This window comes from Salminus brasiliensis, chromosome 10 (genome assembly GCF_030463535.1).
Source record: "Salminus brasiliensis chromosome 10, fSalBra1.hap2, whole genome shotgun sequence".
Classification (NCBI taxonomy): Eukaryota; Metazoa; Chordata; class Actinopteri; order Characiformes; family Bryconidae; genus Salminus; species Salminus brasiliensis.
In genome coordinates this window covers 40,250,154-40,275,153 of record NC_132887.1, presented here as the reverse complement: position 1 = coordinate 40,275,153, position 25,000 = coordinate 40,250,154, and the positions used below count along the sequence as shown (strand labels likewise).

At 45.0% G+C, this 25,000-nt stretch overlaps 1 protein-coding gene across 1 annotated transcript in view; it reads left to right on the top strand.

Moving 5' to 3' along the window:
- Positions 1-6,744: 6,744 nt before the first annotated feature.
- The window catches only part of hspa12a (heat shock protein 12A), a 34,830-nt gene continuing 16,574 nt past the window's right edge, over positions 6,745-25,000 (top strand). Inside the window, exons 1-3 of the mRNA XM_072690101.1 lie at positions 6,745-6,949; positions 23,638-23,714; positions 24,304-24,431. Coding sequence (XP_072546202.1) covers positions 6,907-6,949; positions 23,638-23,714; positions 24,304-24,431 — 248 coding nt within the window. The 5' untranslated portion in view covers positions 6,745-6,906. The remainder of the gene's footprint in view (positions 6,950-23,637; positions 23,715-24,303; positions 24,432-25,000) is intronic.

Sequence of the window (25,000 nt, the reverse complement as noted above, 5' to 3'; positions counted from 1 at the left end):
GTTAAACTAGCTTGCTAGAGGTCGCACTGGGGTCACGGGGGAAAAAGGCCCAGTTGTACCTAATTAGCGCCCCGGCCCAGACTTAAAGCTGCCAGATGCGAGCAGGAGGGCCTGTCCTGCTTAATTGCCTCATGTTTTCATGTTTTCAAACTTGACCAGGTGTCTGATGAATGGGGGGGGTGGGTCTGTGTGTGAGGAAGGGGGGTGTCGGACCCCAACAGCTTTTCACAGCTTTTCACGGCTCGCTCAGTGAAGATTCACTCAATACAACTACCTGCAAAGGATTCAATAACTAGCGCTAGTCAAGTGCTGCTGTGTTTGTTCAGTGAGGCTTGCTTCTTATTTACTTGCTTGTTTTTGTTTATTTATTTATTCACTTGCATGTATAAATAAATATGTTTATTTAATTGTATTTATTTATTTAGTCAGCTTTACTTATTTAGCAACATTCATTGATGCATTATTTAGTCTAGCTTATTTATTTATCTGTCTATATATTTATTTATTTATCTAGCTGTCTATCTCTGTGTTTGTTTGTTTATTAATATTTGTACTTCAGCTTATTTATTTATTATTTTATTTGTTTGTTTGGTTAAGTGTGTTTATGTCTTTAGTTCGTTTATGTTTATCTAATTTTCATTTTTTGTTTGTTTAGCCATTTATTATAAATTATGTTTATATGATTATATATATATAGCTGTGGAGTTTCTCTGGAACGATGGTGGTGCTCTATCCACTACTTTTGGGAGCTGGGGATGACTTCACTAACTCTCTCCCTAGCTCTTGTCGCTAAATACAATCAAATCCTCACAGCAATTCTCCACCAAAATCTAGTGGAAAGCCGTCTGCTCTGGACAGTGGAGTCAGTTACTCCAACAAAAGCAGGATCAACTCTTTTTAATACCCTTGATTTCGGAAGAAACAATAAATGAGGAGGTGTCCAAATACTTTAGTCAATAACCTATATATACAATGCTGTTCAAAAGGCAGGAAGTGTTGTAAGTAATCAGTTGTTCAGCAGCCTTAACTGTCCGTAGTATCTTTAGTATTTGGACCCTGACTCGTCTTTAAGTACCTGGACGAATGTAGGGGGGCGGTCACCGCCGAGGCCTCATCTTCTCGGGGGGCCTGTGTACGCTATAATACACCCAGCATGAAAACGCTCGATTAAAACCCCAACATATATATTTATAATATATCATTATTAAAAAAAAACACACATGTAACTCCACAACTCAGACTTCAGGTACAGCCTGGGACATTACGAGTGTCTAATAGTGTTTAAGTGCCCTTAGAGTTCAGACCTGCTTTAATGAGCTTGTTTGATTATGTCTAAATTGCTCTCCTGAGAGAGTTCATGGACGGGTCGTGTGCTGGCACACACAGCGGCAGAGGCATTGTGGTGGTGTTCTGCTGAATTATTCGTTTTGAGTCTTCTCTCGCCTCCGTCTGCTTATAATGCATAAGTAAGAGCAAACCCTTGACCTTTGCTTAGCCTGGTACCAGCATGCGTTTTCCTCCTGAGAGTGTCATTTAACCTCTTAAGCTGTACGTGAAGGATTAAAAAAAAAAAGTAAGAGTGGTCTATTGGACGTCCTGAAACCAAGGTTGCGTGACCCTGCATCTACCGGCTCTGTTTCAGTGTTTTTTTCAGTGGCTTACAGCAGCCCCTTCAGAACCTCACGGAGGCTTGAAACTATGCTTTACCTTTTCCGAAAAGCTGTAGTCAAGTTTCCCAAGCTTGCAACAAACATCAGCAATCATAACAGTGAGTCTGTCCCCCTTGGGCCACCATAATGGACCTGACCATTCTAGGCATGGAATCCACAAGGCCTCTGAAGGTGTCCTGCTGGGGTATCTGGCACCACCATGGTCCTGGAGGTGGTAAGGTGAGGCCTCCATGAGCGTCAGTGAGTTTTGGGCACTCGGTCAGTTCACCAGTTACCCTTTCTTGGAGCATGGCTGACCACTGCACCCCAACAAGACCTGCCTGATGTTCTGAAGATGTTCTGATCCAGTCTGGTTCTTATCAAAGCGCCTCAGGTCCATAATAGATAGATAATCAATGTTTTTCTCTTCACATCACTAATGTTGTGGCTGATTGATTTAGCATAATATACCAAATATATGGCTAAAACCTAGTCTCACAGGTAGAGCTACACAGTAAAAAGATGCAGTTGGATCATTTAATATATTTTTTTAATAAAGATCATTTTGATCGCCTAATTTAATATATGCAAAGTATATGTATAAAACACTTTAAATGATTTTAAAAATTGTGTTCGACTGATTATCGGCCCTGTAGCTAAGTTTCACTGAGCCTGGAGAGGACAGAGTAGCAGCTTTCTGCATCCACACTCCCCCCTTGTGGACTCCAAGGCCATGAAAGCACACTCACCCATATGCTAACACTGTTAATATAGCATGGAGTAGTGTGTGTGTGTGTGTGTGTGTGTGTGTGTGTGCTGTTAGGCCTAAGCTAATTCACTGCTAATCTGCATATAGCTAATGATGCTAATACACGCCAATACACAAAAGCTAGAACCTGTGGGCCGTTTCGGGAGGAAGGGGGTGTATAAGACAGGCCTGACTTTGGGTAGAAGGTTCAAGGCTGTGTTTTCAGCTAGAAATATAAGTATAGCAACTTGTTTAGAAAGGCTAATGGTTTATTTATTAGCCTATGCTGTAGTCCAGCATACTGTATTCTGGCCTGTTACTGTAATGTGTTATCATGGGCTGGTTCGGCATCGTTATGAGGGTTATATTATACAGTCAATGGGAATTTGAGGTAGACGACATAGGTTAAGGAACGCTACGTAATTCTATAGCTTTAAAGATTAAAGATGGGGGTTAATTTGTCTTTTAAATCCCTTTATAATTTGTGTGTGTGTTGGTATTATACGCAGATAAGGCCTGTATGGTACAAGTACAACCAAAAACATGCTAGAAGAGATGAAGAGGCCTGAAACTGACGGCTATAGAATTGAAGCTAAAGCTAAAATTTTAGGTTTTGAACATCCACCTAACTCTCAGCATAGAGTGTATACCCCAACCAGCCATAACATTAATACCACCGGCCTAATATTGAGTAGGCCCCCTTCATGTCACCCTAAACAGCTCTGACCCGTCGAGGCATGCACCCCACAGGACCCTGACATTGGCAGCAGACCCTTTAAGGTCCTGCACATTGTGAGGTGGGGCCTCCATAAGCACCTAAGCATACTGAGGACTGCACACCAGGAACATCACCCTCCGCAAGACCTGACTGATGTTTTGGAGATGTTCTGACCCAGTCGTCTAGAACATCAGAGTCTGGTTCTTGTCTCAAGTTCTTCTCACGCTCAGCTCATATTTCCTGACACCGCTCGCCTGGAGCCCCTGGAACCAAGCGATTCAGTGCTAGCTACTCACTTTCTACTGTCACTGGTACTAATGTTATGGCTGATATTTGTAAGTGGGAGAGACTGCATGGGTTACAACAGACTGACCGATGGCAGTTTTCTCAGAACACCACATCTAAGCACACTGCCACCCTCTTCAGGTGAGGAGGATATAGTGCGCAATGTTAGCAAGTATGTGTGAAGTTAGCATGTGTGTGAAACTCTGCTGATTTAATACGCTTTCCACTTAGATGAGGAGGTGATAACCACCACCCGCTGGTGTCACCCGCATTAGAGCTGCATATGCTAATTAAAGGACTCATTGAATACACATTAGCCATTCAGGGGGGCAGCGCTTGCAGGGTTTATGGGCCTAGCGTCGGAAGAAGCCATGCCTTTCTTCTTCATATGTGAAACCAGCACATTCACACTTCACTGTATTTTTTATTATTATTTAATTATTTAAAATTAATTTAAATAAAGACACATTGTAGTACCCGCTGGTTTCAGAAGGTCCAAGCTGGTCCGTTATGGTCAAGGTGGTTAGTCAAAAACCAACCCTACACTGGTTAAACCGATGGATTATCTGGTCTACCATCATGACCAACCTCACCAATCGCTATGTACCCTGTATGTCCAAAGGTTTGTGGACACCCCATCTCCTAAATGCATCCCGCTCCATTAAGTTGCACCCGTAGCTGATACAGAGCACACAGCTAGAGCTAGAAGTACTGCCAATAGAATAGGACTCTCTACAGGAGCACATCAACATCATGACCCTATTGGCACCATGCTGCCTAATCCCAGGTGTGGGCTAGTAGAGGGGTATAAAGCCCCACCCAGCATTGAGCTATGGAGCAGTTGAGCTGTGTTGGTGCTCCATCCAATATGACGAGGTCCGGTGAATGCAATCAAATCCGCACAGCAATGCTCTAACAAAAAAAGAAAGCCTACTTCTCTGGACAGTAGAGACAGTTACTCCAACAAAAGCAGAATCAGCTCTTTTGTTTAATAGCCTTGACTGCGGAGGAGGTGTCCAAATACTTTTGTCCCTATAGTGTATGACTAACTCTAACAGACAAAAGTCATGTGATGGACAAAATCACCAACTGTAAACTGGCTAAACCACGGAGGTCCACTCTCCGCTCTGACTGGACGTGCACTGAGATGTTAAGGAGACACGGGGAGACTTCTTGGTTTTGCTGATTGGAGGGTCTTGCAGGTCAGGTTTGAAGTGACCACTAGATGGGGTAAGCCACTGCTTTTTGGTGGCCTGGCTGCACCGGACATGACCACCCATTAGTGTCATCATCCTCATCATCTGTCTCCTGGCAGTACCAGCCAGGTGCATCCACAGCATTGCATCAGCTGGCTAAATTGTTAGCGAGGCTAGCGTAATCTAACACATTAAAGGGGGATTCCACTGATTCAACTCGTTGTCATAGTTCAGTGGTTGAGATGTGAGCAGTCATCCAGGTTTGGGTCTGGTGCTGAAACTGAGCTTCATTGTGGAGAAACTTACCAACTCTGATTTCTGGGCAGTGGAGGTGGATGGAACCAGGAGTCGGTCGCCATGACTACAACACAGATATAGCCAATATTTTATTTCCTATCTAAACCCACCAGTGCAGCTACACATGCATTCTGAGTTTCATATGGAATGATGATAACGATGATGATGATGATGATGATGATGATGGTAAAATAGTGGAGAATCTCAACTAATATAGTTTTTAGGGACTACTTTTTGCCGCACTACCCCCTGCTTGTATCAATCCACCATAAACCTCCTTAAAACTCTGGTTAACAATGTTTTGGGCTCTAGGCAGTCTCTGGGTTGCCTAGATGGGACCCATGTCAGATTAAGGTGGGCTTTGGGAAACCCAACTGGGTCCCAGTACTAAAGTATGTATCCCTGCCCACCTGGAACCCATGTGAGCCCCACATGAGCATGCTGGCTGAGCAGTGTGGAATTCACCACAGCTAGAATTAGGACCAGCTCAAGCTATGGTGCTCCGGTACCGGAACCGGCAAGCTGGAGTTATTGTGTTGAACCATCACAACACTGAACCCCACCCTTCCTATCAGGAAGTGTGTGTGGGAGTGTGTGTGTGTGTGTGTGTATGGGGGTGGTGTGTCACGCCTATAGATGATTTTTAAATGACCTGCTTGTACACAGTGTGAGTGTGTGTGTGTGAGTGTGTGTGTGTGTATGGGGGTGGTGTGTCACGCCTATAGATGATTTTTAAATGACCTGCTTGTACACAGTGTGTCTGTGAGTGTGTGTGAACATTCTTGACCAACCTTCTTACCATAAAATGGTCAACCAGCATGGCCATGATGGTCATATTGGTCATATTGGTTGACTTGCCTGGTCAGGTTGGTCAAGCCAGTCGACCAGCTAAACCATCAAACTCAACTCCTATGCTGGTAAGACAGCTAGTTAAACCGGTTGACCAGCTTATCTCTTGACCAGCATAGTGTATGTTGTCCAGGGCTAGCTGCTCTATCAGCATGACCACACTGACCAACTGGGTTGCCAAGGTGGCCATACTGCTTGACTAGTTTGATAAAGCTGGTTGACCAGCTCTTTCAAGCTGACCATATTGGTGGACCACTCAAGGTCAGGCTGGTCATGATGGTCATACTGGTGGGCCAGCATGGTCATGATGGTCATCAAAGTTATTCTAGTCAACCAGCTTGGTTAACTAGTTCGGTAAAGCTGGTTCCCCAGCTTGGTCAGGGTGATCATACAGGTCAACCAGTGTGGTCATGAAGCTGGTAAACCAGTTTGGTCATGGTGGTTTACTAGCTTGATGACCAAGCATGACCAAGTCATGCTGCTTGGTCAAGCTGGTCACACTGGTAGACCAACTTGGTCATCAAGCTGGTTGACCAGCTCAGTCATGAAGGTCGACCAGCTTGATGACCATACCATGGCCATGCTTGTTTAGTTATACTAGTCAACCAGCAACCAAGCGAGTCAACCAGTATGACCAAAAGTGCTGGTCATGCTGGTCAGCAAGTTCGGTCGACTAGTTAAACCATCAAACTCAAACAAAAACATATCCTATGCTGGTAAGCCTGCTGCTTAAGCTGGTTAGTCTTGGTCTTGGTCATCCTGGTGGACCTTCACGGTCATGCTGGTCATGCTGGTCATGCTTGTTGTTGTGATACATGGACATGAGGGTAAAAAGTACCAAAAAAAAAAAAAAGTAAGATGTAAGAATCGATTATCAGGTATCGAATCAGTATCGATTCGCCCAGCCCCACATCTCCACTGTACACGGACGGACCCAGCCAGGCACAGCAGTCATTAGGTCAGTGGAAGCAGCCGGAGGGTCGAGCAGGGGGCTGGAGGGGGAGCTAAACAGACGGAAAATCGCCCACAGTGGACTTCCTTTTCTCCAAGGTGTCAGAAAGACAGAGTCGAGAGTCCAAAACGAGGAAAGAGGGGAGAGAAAAGTGGATGAAGTGCGTCGTGTTGGATGTCTAATGATCTAGAAGCACGGGAAAAAGTTACACGATGGCTGACAAAGACTCGATGGTGATAGAAGACGTTATAACAGGTGAGAAAGTGGGGCTGTTTTACGCGATTGGGAAGTTTTGCATGGACTTTAGTTGGGTGAAAAGTAGTGGTTTGGTCATTAGAGATGGATGCATGCATGCTATCACCGCCCACTATCTTCAGTTGCTTCATTTTGTGGGGTTTAGAGCAGAGTTTGGATTCGGTTTTTTAATTTTCCCGTTCCACCTTAAATGGCGCTGCAGTTGCATTCTGGCGCCTCGGGCGCCAGAATGCAACTGCAGCGCCATTTAAGGTGGAACGGGAAAATTAAAAAACACAGCAGGCAAAAACAAACCAAACTTCTACTTAACATTATTTCTCATGGAGAAAGTCACTTCCTCGTGCATTGTGCATATATACATACACATATATCATTGCCATAGCATTGCAATACTCCTAGTCCAAATGCAGCTCTGCAGTGGGTGGAAACCTAAGCCCCCTCCCCTCCTTTGCACATCCTGTCAATGTTTTGTCTATGTCCAAACTTTTGCACAAAAGCTAAAACCTCTATTTAGACCCAGTGCACCCTTTTTAGTGACCCCCCCCTCCATTTACATAACATGGGTTGTGAGATTTGCTCCCATTTGGAGCGCAGCCTCTAGTCACGTGGGGCGTCGAGGCAATGCAGGCAATGCAGCAAAAGTCTGCGTGCCTCATCATCGTCATCCACCTCCTCCTCCTCTTCCTCCTCCTCCTCCTCATCATCATCACCATCATCTCAGGTGAAGAGCGCTGAGAAGAGAGGTAGGAGCCTATCATGCATGCGCACGAATGCAAAGAAATGCCCTTTAACTTGAATGCATATATTGCACGAGCTGTGCCGTTTTACATAGCTATAGTAATATAGGCGTTTGCACGCACGCACGCACGCACGCCCGCCCGCCCACTCCCCCTCGTGAGCATATTTGCAGGTAGTTTGCACTGCAGTGTGCAAGTGACTGCGTACGTGCGCGTGCGTGGAGTGAGAGTGTGCTTTGGTGTGCTTTTCACCAGGAGTGATTTTAGTGTGAAGGTGATGGGGTGCTCAGCTGCTTTTCAGAGCTGTCCTTTAAGAGAAGGACACTCCGCTGATGTAATGCGGGTCGTTAGGCGAGTCGATTCCGTTAAGTGAACCGAATCGCCTCGATACGCAATGCTTGTGTTCGTTGGAAAGGCTGGAGGGTTGTTGTAGGATTCGAAGAGTCATTTATCTGACAGCAATTTCAACGTCTTGGGCTTAATGTTATATATTTGTGCTGCTGTGTCCCGATTTATGATGAGTCAGATTCCTTTAGTGAACAGAAGCAGTTCAAATCTGATTCGTTTGCTGAGTCAGTGTCATTTGATGAACCAAAAGATGTGAATAAAGTGGACCTGGGTGATCTGTTTATCTTAAATGAAGCTTTGGCACAAAACTGAATCCTTGGATTGAATGATTAATTCATTCAAACGAATCACGAATCAAGAAACTAGTAAGGACATCAGACTGATTCACTGAGTCGAATATCATTATATGTGCAAGAAATGAGAATACAGTAAACTTGGGGAATCATTGGAGCTCAAAAGAAGCTCTGGCACAAACACAAATCATTTGATTAATCAAATTGACTCAGCCAGCCATGCTCATAAGGAAACGAGCCATTAACATCAGACTGATTCACTGAGTCAGTGAGTTGTAATTGACAACAAGTTTGTGCCTTTTAGCACAAAAATGAATCATTTGGTTCACCACATATGACTCAGTCAGCTTTGCACATGGAGGAATGAGTCAATAACATCAGACTGATTCGCTGAGTCGATTGTCACAGGTAATGGCTAGGAATTAGAATACAGTTGATTCAGGGAATCCTTGTAGCGCAAAACAAGCTCTGGCACAAAAATGAATCATTTGATTAATCAAATTGACTCAGCCAGCCATGCTTATAAAGAAACGAGCTATGAACATCAGACTGATTCACTGATTCAGATATTATTGTATAGGCTAGAAATAGGAAGAAGAATCTGTCAGCGTATTCAACTCTTCAGACTGAATCCGATTCCTTTCACCACCACTGTGAACAGGTCTGACTCTGCAGATTTCCCCAAACTGAACGATTCCCACCAAACCGCCTTAAAACCCTTCATCCCTTAAAGGACACGTTTTTAGCGCCCCGAGATTAACACCCCACTGTGTGTGATTTGGTTGTGGGCTGTATCTGTGTATTGTGTGTGGCTGGAGCGGGCCTGCCTTCAAAACCTCACACCCCTTTGCTAATTGTGTGCCTTTGCATAAGCGAATTGGCCATTTGTCTTTAGCTAAAATCTGTGAATTCACGCTCAGTCCTAAAGCCCAGTTTTGCTGCCGTCTGTGTTTCGGCTACTGCGCCTGTTTTCAACCTAAAAATGCCAGCAGAAAAAACAGCCCTGTTCCCCTGGGTGGCACTTTGGGGCAATGGGGATAAAGGGGTCTTTGTTCTGGGGGGGAGGACAGCCTCGGAGCGAGCCGCAGGCCCTCACGTAGCAAAATACAGGGCCGGCCGGTTGGTGGTGTGGAGGCCCTGCTTCAACCCACCTCATATAAGTGATTAGACCTAAGATCCATTAAGTCAAATGTCTAATTCATACAGTTTACCTCGAATGCAGTCGCTCATCCAAGACATGGTGTCTGAAAAAACACAGTTTATACAACGTTCAGGCTTCAAGATGGCTGCTGCTACTGTTTTTAGCGATGTTAGCATATATATCGCCCATGTTTGTTGATGACTGTGCGTCATACAGTTTGTTGAAACCACATAAACAAGTCTGTTAGAGATGGCCGGACGTCTCCACGTGCTTTGAGGAGCATGTGTGATGATTTTAGCCTGTAGTTAGCACTGGGCCTTTTACCTGGCAGCTAGCATCGTTAGCCCCGTAGCTCCTGAGGTAAAATTTGAGAGGAAAATTTTAGATACCAAGCATATCTTAACCGATGGACTACATTTGGGATGAGAAGAGAAAATGAACCTGTTTTACTGAAGAAAATGTGTTAGAAGTGTGTTTTAAGGAGCTAAAGTTGGTGATTAGCAGTACAGCTAATTGGCAGTACAATGAAGACGGTAGGTTCGGTAAGCTATGTGATAGACGGTCATAAGAGAAATACTGTTCCTCAAAAATGAGTTCAACCTGAGGCATATTCAGTTAGCACGATGCTAATTAATGGAGGAATTGCGCGTTACATAGATTAGCCTCGTAGCTCTGGCCTTGCTTTATAGCTTTCTCTCCCTGGGAAAGTTCTGCTGGAGCTGCAAGATGGCTCGACTGTGCTTGGAGATGGTTAAAAGCTAATCTTTTACAAAGAAACGTGTAAAGAAACAATATGTATGAGTGTTTTCCTGGATTCTGTAGTAAATATAGGCGATATAGCGGGGCTAATGGCTTATTATAATGTATTATGAAGCAATAATGAAGCCCCAACACTGGAATCACCAAGGTCAAATCACTAAACCAGACCAGAATCAGTTCAGAATTCCCATCACAATATTTCTGAACATTGCTGTGAAGAATTGATTACATTCAGCCCCACGAGAGCATCAGGTTCTGACGTTGCAACTAGGTTCTAGGAACTCATCTCAAAGGCCTCCTAATGTATTTGCAATGCAGTGTGGGGCTTCAGAGGACCATGTGACGTCTACCGGTTTGCAGAAGGACCCTTGTCAGATCTACACAATGTTCCTTAAATATGGAATAAGTGCAACAGCAGCTCTGGCAGATCTGTCTTCCCAGGTTCATGCTCGACCCTGAAGCCTGATGTTGATCATGAAGCGTGTTGCAGGTGTAGAGCGAGGTCATGTTCGTGGTCCGTTTTGTTTTGCAGCTCTTTAGACTGATGCCTTTGTCCCGGCTAATCCAGCTGGACGCTGGCTAGTGCGAGGCATAGTGCTGTTTTTGTCTGTAAAGGTGTGGTGGACAGTGCTGGACAATGACTGCCCAGCCACACTGGACAGCACGTGGAGGGACCAGGACTGCTGAGTCAGGGACTGCAGCACCCCATACACACATATATGCACACACACACACAAACACACACACATGCATTTTCATGCACGATTGCACACATAAGCAGTTTTGCATCCACACACTAAAGTTCAAAAGAGTGGGCCTTACAATAACTAATAATAATAATAATAATAATAATAATATAGTGAAGCTGCAACACAATGAGGAGATGTTAAGTGAGTCAAGAATGACAAACAGAGCTGTAGATGATTCTAAATAGACAGAGAAACTGTGGAATATCCAGTATGAAATCTTTAGTAGCATTAATATCCAGTATGAAATCTTTAATAACATTAATATCCAGTATGAAATCTTTAGTAGCATTAATATCCAGTATGAAATCTTTAATAACATTAATATCCAGTATAAAGTTCTAATAGCATTAATATCCAGTATGAAGTTCTAATAACATTAATATTCAGTATGAAGTTCTAATAGCATTAATATCCAGTATGAAGTTCTAATAACATTAATATTCAGTATGAAGTTCTAATAGCATTAATATCCAGTATGAAATCTTTAATAACATTAATATCCAGTATAAAGTTCTAATAGCATTAATATCCAGTATGAAGTTCTAATAACATTAATATTCAGTATGAAGTTCTAATAGCATTAATATCCAGTATGAAATCTTTAATAACATTAATATCCAGTATAAAGTTCTAATAGCATTAATATCCAGTATGAAATCTTTAATAACATTAATATCCAGTATAAAGTTCTAATAGCATTAATATCCAGTATGAAGTTCTAATAACATTAATATTCAGTATGAAGTTCTAATAGCATTAATATCCAGTATGAAATCTTTAATAACATTAATATCCAGTATGAAATCTTTAATAACATTAATATCCAGTATAAAGTTCTAATAGCATTAATATCCAGTATGAAGTTCTGAACTGCATTATTACCATATATTACAGTTTAATGTTTACTGTAATTTCTTTTCTCATCAAATCTTTGAATGTTTGTAGTGAAACATCGAAAATTGGTTTGATGTTTAACTTATAATATTTAAATAAATGAATTTATTATATATCAAATATGTTTAAGATAAGAATAAATGGTAAAGCTACAAAAAAATGTGAGAGTGCTGAGATGCTGTCCGCTTTGTCTGCAGCAGGGCGTGACCGTTTGGACACACACACACACACACATATATATATATACACACACACACACTCTCTCCTGAGACATCTCAGCAGTGTAACGTGCCAGAGAGCACGCTGTCAGGGTGTGGCTCAGTGTGTGTGTGTGTGTGAGTGTCATCCACACACGTGCTGATGCAGATCTCCTACAGGTCCGATCCACAGCAGGACGGGCAGGACAGCCCGCAGCAGCTCAGTGACAGCAGGAGTTCTGATGGGGTTTCAGTTTACTGGGCTGTGATTGTTTCCTGCAGTGATCCTCCGTCACATTCCCAGCAGATAAATCACAGCACAACAACCTGGAAGCGCGCCATCCTTCAGCAGACGAATCCTGATTGGACATTGGGTTGCATAATTTTGGAACGTAGAATAACACACACACACACACACACACAAACACACACAGATGTTTCAGATATCTGAACCCCAGGGGAGTGAGGAAGGTCTAGGGAGGGGTGCTGTTTTCAGGCGTGGATCTGATTAGTGGAGCAGTTCAGTTCAGCTGATGTTTATGAGGAGTCTAATGGAGACCTCCTTTCCAGAGATTCCAGAGAAGTGTGAAACCAGTCCTCCTCTGGTCAACAGCTGTACTGTATGTCCAAATATTTGTGGACACCTCTTCTAAGGAATGCATTCGGCTAATTTAGGTTACACCTATCGCTGACACAGATGTGCTAAATAGGCCAACTAAGCAACTCGAGCAGCTTCTAGAGTTGTTGATTAATCGTAATCGAGGTAAAATGTTTAATTTATTGTGTTTTTTTATTATTTGAGGTCATATGGCCCAGCACTAGCTAGAGGGGTATAATGCCCCCCCTCCCAGCATTGAGCTGTGGAGCAGTGGAAGAACTGTGTTCTCTGGAATGATAGATGGTGAAGCTCCATCCAGTACTTTTGGGATGAGTTGAGGGATGATGAGGTGGGATGTTGATCATCATCCAACATCCTGACTTCACTATGGTTCTTGTCGCTGAATGCAATCAAATCCTCACAGCAATGCGTCTCCAAAATCTAGTAGAAAGCCTTCTTCCCTGGACAGTAGAGAGAGATACTCCAACAAAAGCAGGATCAGCTCTTTTAATACCCTTGATTTCAGACGAAACAGGGAATGAGCAGGTGTCCCAATACTTTTGTCAATTTAGCGTAGCACAACAGATACAAAACTAAGTAGAATAACTGGTCAGGTACAGTTACGAAGGACGTTAAAAAGCTAGCAGGTACAGATGTGTAGTTTGACCTACCCCACCCCACTCCCCCACCCCCACCCAAAAACAAATCAACCCAAAGATCTGAATAAATGTTCTATTTAAACATCAGACAGAGGTCTCACTGGACCTTTAAAATGAGCTGATAATGAAGTTACACTAATTAATTAACCCACTGCACCCGACTGGGACGGTCCCCTGCTCCAAATTCAGCAGCTTCAAGGTTCGCTGGGGGTGTAAAGGTGAGGCATTTGACCCCAAATGTTAAGCATGGTGGCGGTAGCAGCATTGTGCACTGGGGCTACCACGGATAATTCTTTAGCAGAACCTACGGTTCAAACGAGGACACTGGTGTCCCAACAGGACCATGTCCTCAAACACACATCAGCTGGCTGTGGAATGAATATAAAATGGACTTCCCAAAGATCCTTCGGGACCTTTTGGGGGTTCTTCAGCTTGAAACTGTGGAGGAGTCTCCTAAGTAGAGCTGGGCGATATGGGAAAAAGTGATATTACGATATTTAAAGAGATTTTTTACGATATACAATGTTTATTACAGTATTTCGTCATGTAGACAAAAAGCACCAACTGCTGTCCAAATACCCGTACTAAGTACCGTGATTTTTACTCAAAATATGCTCAATAAAATAAGACCGATTACACTCTTTATAATGCTCTATAAGCACTGACGATATCCACGATACACTCATGAAAGCATATTGTGGACCACAATAACAAAATTATATCATGATACAATAAAATATTGTCATATTGCCCAGCTCTACTCTTAAGGTGCTTTGACGAATCTTTAGAAACTTTAAGAGTAGGGCTGGGCGATATGGGAAAAATACTGTATCACGATATTATTTACGACTTTTTTTTTTACGATACACAACATTTATCATGATACATGACTACAAACATCAGTAGCGACAGATTCTTATAAACTACCATTCAGATCCTCTCCTGTACTAAACACAGTGATTTATATCATCTAATTAACCCAGTCTAATTACACTGTTAGTAATGAAACATGCAGCTGATCAATGTTTACTAAGCACTAACAGCTTCCTCCATATGCTTAGAAAAGCTTATCATCACGATAATAAAACTTATGACGATATTTTATCATGTTGTGATATTGCCCAGCCCTAGTTAAGAGGTTCCTCCACAGTTTTAAATTGAAGAAGCTCCAGAAGTTCATGAAGGATCTTAACAGAGTACAGCTCTGGATAGGAGTGTTGGATAATTGGCGGTGAGGTAAATCCAGTAGGTTCTTCTCTCAGAGCTGTTTAATCCAGTCCCCTGAGAGAGACCCTGGGGATAGTTCGGAGTCGGAGGGGCACGCATGGCACTACTCAGGCTGGATGAAGGAGCCCGGGCTGCTGCACGCTTCATTCTCTCAGCTTTTCCTCATTGCTGCTGAAATGCTGTCGGGAGATTCTTATCCCAGCTGTCTTAAATCCGTATGCTTCGGCAGCCTGGACACACACACACACACACACACACACACGTTTGGACACATGCTTCCTGCAGATGCCAGCACTAACTTAACAGTTTGGAAAAGAGAGTATTTGAGGGATATTTGATCCAGTCTGTGTCCAGTTAACTGAAGCTTCCATTTACCTTCTGCCTCCACGCACTGGCCACTTTATTAGAAACACCTACCTGGTGCTTTCACTCATTGTCCACTTTATTAGAAACACCTACCTTGTGCTTTCACACATTGGCCACTTTATTAGAAACACCTACCTTGTGTTTTCCCTCACTGGCCACTTTATTAGAAACGTCTACCTTGTGCTTTCACTCACTGGCCACTTTATTAGAAACGTCTACCTTGTGCTTTCACTCACTGGCCACTTTATTAGAAACATCTACCTTGTGCTTCCTGGATGGCGTGTGCTGGAGGAGGGTAAGGCAGGGCTGGAAGTGACCGCTGCGCTGCTGTCTGCGGGCCGGCGCATGGTTCTGACCGTCAGTTCTGTTATTTCATTTTCTAAAGTGTGTTTTAATTAATTGGGCTGAAGCTCTTTGAAGGATGATGCCGGGCTGGCAGGTGATGTGTGTGTGTGTGTGTGTGTGTGTGTGTGTGTGTGTGTGTGTGTGTGTGTGTGTGTGTGTGTGTGTGCAGGGTTGTGTGAGGTAATTGAAGGCAGAAACATTATGTCCCTCCCTCTCTCTCTCTCTCTCTCTCTCTCTCTCTCTTCCTGCTGCTGTGACAGTGGTTTAAACGCAGGAGTAATACTTGATACTGGGAGGGAGAGGGGGAGCGCTGGGGTCGGGGTGGAGAACGGCGGGTGGAGTTACGGGGGAGTTCTGAAGGCCGCTGGAAGGCTCTCAAAAGCCTGACGATTTCAGTCCCACCATTACATCATGCTGTAGGTATTAGCAGAGGCTCACAGGCTTCCCCAGTGGAAGGAGGGGAAAGAGAGGGAAAGCGATGGAGTCCTATAGAAGAAGAGTTGGTCAAAGTCCTGAAGCTTCCTGATCCTCGACCCTCACATTCCTGTTCTCTCCCTCTAGACACAGCCAACCACACAGCTGGACAGAGCTCAACTTAGCCATCCAGTCTACAGCAGTTTAGCCACACTCATCCAGTCTACAGCAGTTTAGCCACACCCATTCAGTCTACAGCAGTTTAGCCACACTCATCCAGTCTACAGCAGTTTAGCCACACTCATCCAGTCTACAGCAGTTTAGCCACACCCATTCAGTCTACAGCAGTTTAGCCACACTCATCCAGTCTACAGCAGTTTAGCCACACTCATCCAGTCTACAGCAGTTTAGCCACACTCATCCAGTCTACAGCAGTTTAGCCCCACCCATTCAGTCTACAGCAGTTTAGCCACACTCATCCAGTCTACAGCAGTTTAGCCACACTCATCCAGTCTACAGCAGTTTAGCCACACCCATTCAGTCTACAGCAGTTTAGCCACACTCATCCAGTCTACAGCAGTTTAGCCCCACCCATTCAGTCTACAGCAGTTTAGCCACATTCATCCAGTCTACAGCAGTTTAGCCCCACCCATTCAGTCTACAGCAGTTTAGCCACATTCATCCAGTCTACAGCAGTTTAGCCACACCCATTCAGTCTACAGCAGTTTAGCCACACTCATCCAGTCTACAGCAGATTAGCCACACTCATCCAGTCTACAGCAGTTTAGCCACACCCATTCAGTCTACAGCAGTTTAGCCACACCCATTCAGTCTACAGCAGTTTAGCCACACTCATCCAGTCTACAGTAGCATGTATTCAGACTCCCATTCAGTCTATATCAGTTTAGTCCTAACATTTCCGTCTACAGTATCTTATCTTAGCCCCACCCACTCAGTGTACAGCAATTTAGCACACCCACTTAGTCTATAGCAGTTAAGACCCGGTCAGTCCATCTTGTGCAGTGCAGCTCCGCCCATTCAGCCCATTGAAGGTGAAGTTTAACCCCATCAGTTCAGTCAATAGTAGGCCCTCCAATCAGTCTATAGCAGTTTAGCCCCACCCACCCAACATAAACCAGTCTAACCTGCCCATTCTGCCGTCGGCTTATGTGCCTGTTGCCACCCAGTATTCCTAGAACAGCTTAGATCTGATTGGCTCTGGCACTTTTTGGTACATAAAGCCATCCTGTGTGTTTGGAGCTAGTCCCGGGACGACTGCAGCGCTGTTTCAGCAGTTTCCTTCTGAAGCTCTAGGCACTGATTTTGCATCAGATTTACGCTGAATTTGCATAATTTTACTGAGATAATCGTCCCCCACTACTAAACCCCTCCTGACACAAATCAGTCCAACATAAAAACAGCCCAGCCCAGCCCAGCCCAGCCCATCTGCAGGCCGGCTTCAGCCTGTCCTGACTCAGCTCTGGATGATTTCAGGAGGAGGATGTGAATTATTAAAGAATGTGAAATAATTCAGGCGTTCTCTTTCACTGACTCTCGTAGAGTACGACGCCCACAGGGCCGTGGTCAGATTTGGGTCAGAATTGAGCAACCCGAAGCCTCGTCCGCTCGTATCTGGGTGTTTTTCTCTGTATTTCTCCAGGGTGTTTTTTAAAAAGGCTTTCTAGGGTGAAGGCTTTTGAAAACGTTATTTAAGGGGAGGTTTTTGAAAACTCTCTCCAGGGTGGAGGAATTTGGAAATGCTCTCCAGGGTGGGGTTTCTTAAAAAATATCTGTCGGGTGAAGGTTTTTCTCTCGTTATCAAGGAAGGAGGTTTTTGAAAACGCTCTCCAGGGTGAAGGTTCTTGTAAAACCCTCACTTGGGCGAAGGTTTTCAAAAACACTCTTGGGTGGAGACTCTTATAAAGGCTTTTTGGTGGTGATGTTTTTAGAAAATGTATCAGGGGTGGAGTTTTTTGAAAAACGCTCTCTAAGGTGGAGGTTTTTGAAAATACTCTCCAAGTTGGAGGATTTTGTAAAAACTCTCTATGGTGGAGATTATTGGGAAAACGCTCTTTAAGGTAAAAGTTTTGAAATACTCTTCATGTTGGAGGATTTTGAAATACAGTAAAATGCTTACTAGGGTGGAGGTTTTTGAAATACGCTCTCCAAGGTGGAGGTTACAGTGGTGATAAATAGATTCAGGCAGTGCCATTATGACAACACACTTACAGCCACTTTATGTCATTTAAAATATAATAAACACTAATGTGTCGTAGATTGCAACTTTAGAACCTCCACCATCCATCCAGTTTAACCTAAATAAATAATCCACATCAGATATAATCCACATCAGATATAATCCACATCATAAATAATCCACATCATAAACAATCCATGGAGACCTTGGAGAGCGTATTTCCACATAATAAATAATCCACATCAGAAACAATCCACATCAGATATAATCCACATCAGAAACAATCCACATCAGATATAATCCACATCATAAATAATCCACATCATAAATAATCCACATCAAATGGCATCATGTATTTGTTATTGCTGGCCGTGTACATTTAGGCGTCTCAGAGATGAAGGTCAGAAGGTCTGATGGAGATGCTGTGTAGTGTGGCGTCCCCCTGGGAAACAGCGTGATGTAGAATGAACGGCCACTTCAGCTAAATCCCCTGTCGGCGTGGTTACGGGATGCATGAAAGCTGACCCGTCCCTGAGTGGACAGAGATGTCGAATGTTGGCCGGAGCAGCATCTGGTGCCTGCTGTCCGTGTGTGAGGTCATGAGACGCGTGGTTTTGGAGCATGGAGCTGATAGGTTCATGGTGTTGAGTCCTATTCTATTTGCAGTACTTCAGTTCTGTACTACACAAGCTGTGTATCTGTGTCAGCCATGGGTGCAACTTGAAGTAGCCGAAGGGGTGTCCACAAACTTTTGGACATAGAGTGTGTCTCAATACTATGTTGTATTGTCTCCGGTTCGGTTGTGCTCGGCCTTCTCGACGCGTAGGACCCTGAAGCAGACCTTGAGGAAGGAAAGCTATTCTTACCCTCAGAGCCTTCAAAGATGTCCGCTGGGACAATCACATGTGCACACACACACACACACACATACACACACACTCACACACATGCACGGTGTCTTGCTGGTGCTCGCCATTGTTCTCCGGCCTTTCATCTCTGCTGTGTTGGTGTACACTGACTCACATGGTGGCGGCGAGTGTGTTAGTGTGTGTTGCGCTGGTGGTATGAGTGTTATACGGTTTTGCCCTAAAACGTCTAATGAGCATTCGTTAGGAGGGGTGTCCACAAACATTTGGACACGTAGCGTAGTTATCTAGCATATTTATGCTTGCGTTTGTATTTTATTGTGTTACCAAATGAGCTAGCATGCTAATCGGTAAGTTTTCTCCTCGGCTGAGAGGAGCTGAATTCATAAGTTAACGTAAATCTCCACCCTGCCTCCAACCACAGCTGGTATACGCTGTTTTATCCTCCATCTCCAGGCTGGAGGTTTTTGAAAATGCTGTCAGGGGTGGTGGATTTTGAAAACACTATCAAGGGTGGAGGTTTTTGAAAAACACTCTAGGGTGGAGGTTTTTGAAAAACACTCTAGGGTGGAGGTTTTTGAAAAACACTCTCTAGGGTGGAGGTTTTTGAAAATACACTCCATGTTGGAGGATTTTGTAAAAGCTCTCTAGGGTGGAGGTTTTTGAAAAACACTCTCTAGGGTGGAGGTTTTTGAAAATACACTCCATGTTGGAGGATTTTGTAAAAGCTTTCAAGGGTGGAGGTTTTTGAAAATGCTACCAGGGGTGGTGAATTTTGAAAACACTGTCAAGGGTGGTGGATTTTGTAAAAACTCTAGGGTGGAGGTTTTTGAAAAACGCTCTCTAGGGTGGAGGTGCACCTGCTTTAGCCGGGTGAAGATGCACGATTTTGACCAGTGGAACAGTCGGGGGGGGTGGGGGTCTCGGGTAGGATGTGTCACGGCAACGACCTGCTCATTGTTATGCTAGCTCCATGCTAAGCACTGCTCCAACCACAGCAGTTAGCCAACGCTAGTGTGCTAACAGCACCAACCCTGAGGACGGTTCGTTGACCAGGCCTCCGGTCGATTGTGCAGCTTTACTGTTTGTAGTAATCGTACGCACTTGAACACAGAATTCAGCAGAAGAGGCCTGACCGCTGACCCCCGCTGCTTCCTGTGTGTGTACGGCATTCCAGAAGTGTGTGTGTGTGTGTGTGTGTGTGTGTGTGTGTGTGTGTGTGTGTGTGTGTGTAGGCTCATTCATTCCCTGCCGAGGCTGCTGAGGATGTAGGGAAGGATTAAAAATAACAGGATACTCGTATCTCCCCCAGCATCTCTCCGTTCTCTCCACCCCTGTCCCCCTTTTGTTTACTCTTCCGCGGCCGTGGCCGTGTCTCATTGGGGTGTGTGCTCTATTTTAAGACCCCCGTTCTTCTGCTGCAGCCAGAGCCTCTAAAGTCGGTCAAACGGCATCAGGTCACAGATGAACTCCGCGGCTAAATTAGCGACAGCGCTTTCGTGTCCAGCAGGAGAATACACCGACACCCCCAACACCCTGACCGACCAAATACACGGTTAAGATATGAAGTATTGAACAAGTTGGACCCCAGAACCTGACTGCATTCCCCAGGCCGAGGCTGACGCACCATGTGATTGCACTACGCGATTATAGCCCCCTGTTTTCAAGGTTGGTCTAATGTCTGGAAGTCAGTGTAGCGGCTAGCTACAGCCAGTGAGGAGCAATGGTCAAAAATCCGATCTGCACCAAGAGCCCTTCCAGCTTAGAGTACGTCTCGGCTCGACCCGCCATCCTTTAAGATCCACGGAAGACGAGCGTCCAGACTTTTTACTGTCCTGCACCGAAGTGGTGGACGAACTTCCCCTGGGTGTCCGAACAGCAGAGTCCAGCGCTCGCTGTCTTCAAACCCAGACTGAAGACCCTCCTCTTCTGAGAGTACTGTGTCTCCAGACTGACTTTACTGTATGTAGTAGAGTCTAAGATTAGAGGGATCTTTGGGTCTTAGTCTATACAAACTAGGAAAAAGGGTAAAGAAACGTGAAAAGTGAAAGAGCAGGCGTCCCAATACTTTTGTCAAGTGATCTGCGAGTTCAGACATGCTGTTGTTTGCAGTTTAGCTTCCAAAAATGTACGTTTTATTAATTTTTTTTAGAAAAGTGAAATCTGGGCCCTTTAAATGATGTGATTGGACATGTCGGGGCATTCTGTGGACACAACGGGACAATACGGCCAAACTTTAAAAAAAACGGTCGCTGCACGTGAGCGCGTGACGCCTGTGCGTGACCATTACAGCAGCAGGCCCGCCACAATGCCGCCCATTAGTTATCTTATGATTTCTGTCAGTTGGAGCAGAAAAGTCCTCATAAACATTCAATCCACCTCATTTGGAAACTAAAACACGGCGATACGCGATAGTAAACCAGCTCGGAGGGGGAAAAAATGAGGCTTATAGATCGGGACAGTTTGCGTTACTCAGCGGCATTGTGGCCATTGTTAGCTTAAACTGTTGACAGCCGTTCTTCCTCATAACCAGACGCTGAGGTGTTGTGTAAGTTGATCGAAAAGCAAACAAAAAAAAGAAATAAAAAGAGAAAGCAGCGTGAACGTCAACCGAATCAATTCCGTTACCACGCACCGATCCATCATTTACCTCTAAAACGACCTAGCCTAGCCACCTGGCTTTTCTTTTTTCTTCGTAACGTTTCACGTTTTTCATTCTTTACGACTTCAATTCTGCTCCGGTAATAACGCAGGGGCCGTCAGCTGATTCAAAAGAGGCTCCAGCGTAATTGGGCCGGCCCAAAACAGGCCGTAATCAGCTTGCGCTCAATTGCTTCGGTATAAACAAACCGGCGTTCTTTTCTAACCTGCGAAAGTACGCAGAGGAGCAAAGGACGGGGATCGGGACGGGATGAAAAAGAGAGAAGAAAAGAACAGACGCCATGTTTCTGTGCGTAACCGTCCACTTACAGGCATTCATCATTACAGGCAATCATTTTACACCTCCTCTGTTGATTTTTATTCCTCATTGTCCCGCATTTTTCCCTTGAAATCAATGACAGCGCGGTTAGCCAGGCTGAAAGGCAGCGCTAGCCGCAGGTAGCCAGCCGCTCAGCCCCGTAATTACCGGCCCGAAGAGTGCGGTGACGACTCGGGCCGCGCTTTACGCCCAGCATGGGGTACGCCGGGGCACGCCGGGGCTGGGGGGAGAGAGGGCGAGCGTTTTTGGAAGGACGGGGAGATTGCGCGGCGTCCCGCCGTGCGCGACACCCCCGGCGCTACAGTTAGCGCGGCGCAGCGGAGTGGTTGTTCGAGGCTATTAGGCCGCGCTAATGAGGATGATGGCTTTGGACAAATACAGACTCTAATTCAATTCAAATGTCAGCGTGGAGAAGAGTGCCTGCATTAGTTGTATAAAGCTTTTAAAAGACTTGATGTCTTCGCGTGGTCCGATCGTCTAAAATGCGACGCTAACGCGCTGCTATAAAAGTATTATTACGTCTCACACACACACTTTAACACACACTCTCACACACACATCATCATCAGCAGCAGCAGCAGCAAGAAATACATATCCGTCACATATACACAGGATGTACCCCTTTACCCCAAATGTAGTTGATCAGACGGTTTCAGAAATGAGGCTAATGAGGCTAATGTTGCTAATTAGCAATGCAGTCTTGCATACATCCATTAGCACATGGTGCTAACTACACTTATGACCATGTGGAGATGTTTACCCTGCTGAAGAATCCAGCTCAGCGTCAGCTTTTGCTGGTAGCTGGTCTTTGATGGTCAAAAAAACTGGTCATCCAGGTGAAAATGTAGGGTACTGGTAAGCTAGCTGATTAACTAAGCTCTTGCTGGTCGTCCAGAGTGGTCAAGCTTGGTCATATTGGTTGATCAGATCATGCTTGTAGATCAGCTAAACCATCAATCTCAAACAACAACAAAAAAAACATACCTCTATGCTGGGCAAAAGGTCAACAGCTTGGTCATGTTGGTCAACCAGCATGGTCAAGCTTGGTTATACTGGTTGTCTAGCTTGGTCTTGCTGGTCATGCTGGTCCTCCAGCTTCATCTAGCTGGTCTTGCTGCTCCATCAGCATGGTCAAGCTTGGTCATAATGGTTGTCTAGCTTCACCAGCCTGATCTTGCTGGTGATGCTGGTCCACCAGCTTCATCTAGCTGGTCATGCTGGTCCATCAGCATGGTCAAGCTTGGTCATAATGGTTGTCTACTTTGACCAGGCTGGTCATACATTCCAGTTTGATCTTGCTGGTCATGATGGTCCATCAGCATGGTCAAGCTTGGTCATACTGGTTGTCTACCTTCACCAGCCTGATCTTTTTGGTCATGCTGGTCCACCAGCTTGATCTTGCTGGTCATGCTGGTCCATCAGCATGGTCAAGCTTGGTCATACTGGTTGTCTACCTTCACCAGCCTGATCTTTCTGGTCATGCTGGTCCACCAGCTTGATCTTGCTGGTCATGCTGGTCCATCAGCATAGTCTAGCTTGGTTGACTAGCTTGGTCTTGCTGGTCATGCTGGTCTACCTGTTTGATTCTGCTGGCCATGTTGGTCAACCAGCATGGTCAAGCTTGGTTATACTGGTTGTCTTGCTTGATCTTGCTGGTCATGTCGGTCCATCAGCATGGTCAGGCTTGGTCATACTGGTTGTCTAGCTTGGTCGAGTTGATTGTGCTTGTAGATCGGCTAAACCATTCTACTCATCAAACCACTAGATCAAACATAAACGTACCCTGTGCTGGTCAGGAGCTAAACCGGTCAACCAGTTTTTCAGTAGGATAGACTTGCTAGCGCAGTTTCTGAGGCTGTGTATGTGTGTCAGTCTGTAGTGTAATCGTTCCTGTTGTCTCTCTCTCTGTGTTTTGCAGATGCAATGGCTGCTCCGTCGCCAGCAAAGAGTATCGGCGACCCAGGCATCACGCCACTCTCCCCAACACACATACTGGTGAGCTTCTCAACGAGCTAGAGCGATGCAGCAGAACCTTGTAGCTCCATCTTACTGGTGTACAGATAAAGAGGAGCTATGATGTTAATGTACCCTAGTCTATGTCCAAATATTTGTGGACACCTTTGCTGACTCCCTGTAGAGAAGTATTGCCAAGAGAATAGGTCTAACGGCAGGCGTGGGCTAGAGGGGTATAAAGCCCCCGAGCATTGAGCTGTGGAGCAGTGGAAGAACTGTGTTCTCTGGAATGAAAGTCGGGGGATGATGAGGTGGGGTGGTGATCATCATTCAGCATCCTGACCTTATTAATACTCTTGTTGCTGAATGCAATCAAATCCTCACAGCAATGCTCCTCCAAAATTTAGCAGGAAGCCTTCTTTTCTGGACAGTACAGATAGGATCAGCTGTTTTTAATAGCCTTGATTGTAGAAGTAACAATGAATAAGCAGGTGTCCCAATACTTTTGTCCATTTAGGGTTTGTTCATAGACAACAGTATGTCACAGTTTCACGAACCACACGAGTCTGTTTCTGACCAAACTATGGCTCTCTCACCCTCTCACCCTCTCTCTCTCCCCCTGTTGCTGCAGAAGGATTCGGAGCAGAATGAGCCGGCGGGCCACTCCTTCATCGTGGTGGTTGCCATTGATTTTGGCACGACCTCCAGCGGCTACGCCTACGCCTTCACTAAGGAGCCGGAGTGCATCCACACCATGAGGTAAGAAAGTGAGAAAGAGCGAGCGAGTAGGCTAGACTTTAGAACCAGGCACAGTCAGAACCAGGCACAGTCAGAACCAGGCACAGTCAGAACCAGGCACAGTCAGATCCAGCCACAGCTAATGTAGCCCACATGTTTCCAAACGGGTCGAGGACGCTCGACCCATAGCTGACCATGACACATTTTATTCAGGTGAGTGTGGGTCAGGTGGTACAGACAGGTAAGCTTGGTTTAGTTATTGTGTAGAGTATGGGGACGTGTTTTGGGGTAGACAGTGGAATTTGGGTCAGGTGATGTGGCGTGGACAGGTAAGTTTGGGTCAGCCTTTATGGTGTGAACTGGTGACTGTGGTCCAGTGTTGTGTTGTTTATAGGTGAGTTTGGGCCAGGTGTTGTGGTGTAGTCAGGTGAGTATGGGTCAGATGTTGTGGTGTAGTCAGGTGAGTATTGGTCAGATGTTGTGGTGTAGACAGGTGAGTATGGGTCAGATGTTGTGGTGTAGACAGGTGAGTGTGGGTCAGGTGTTGTGGTGTAGACAGGTGAGTATTGGTCAGGTGTTGTGGTGTAGAC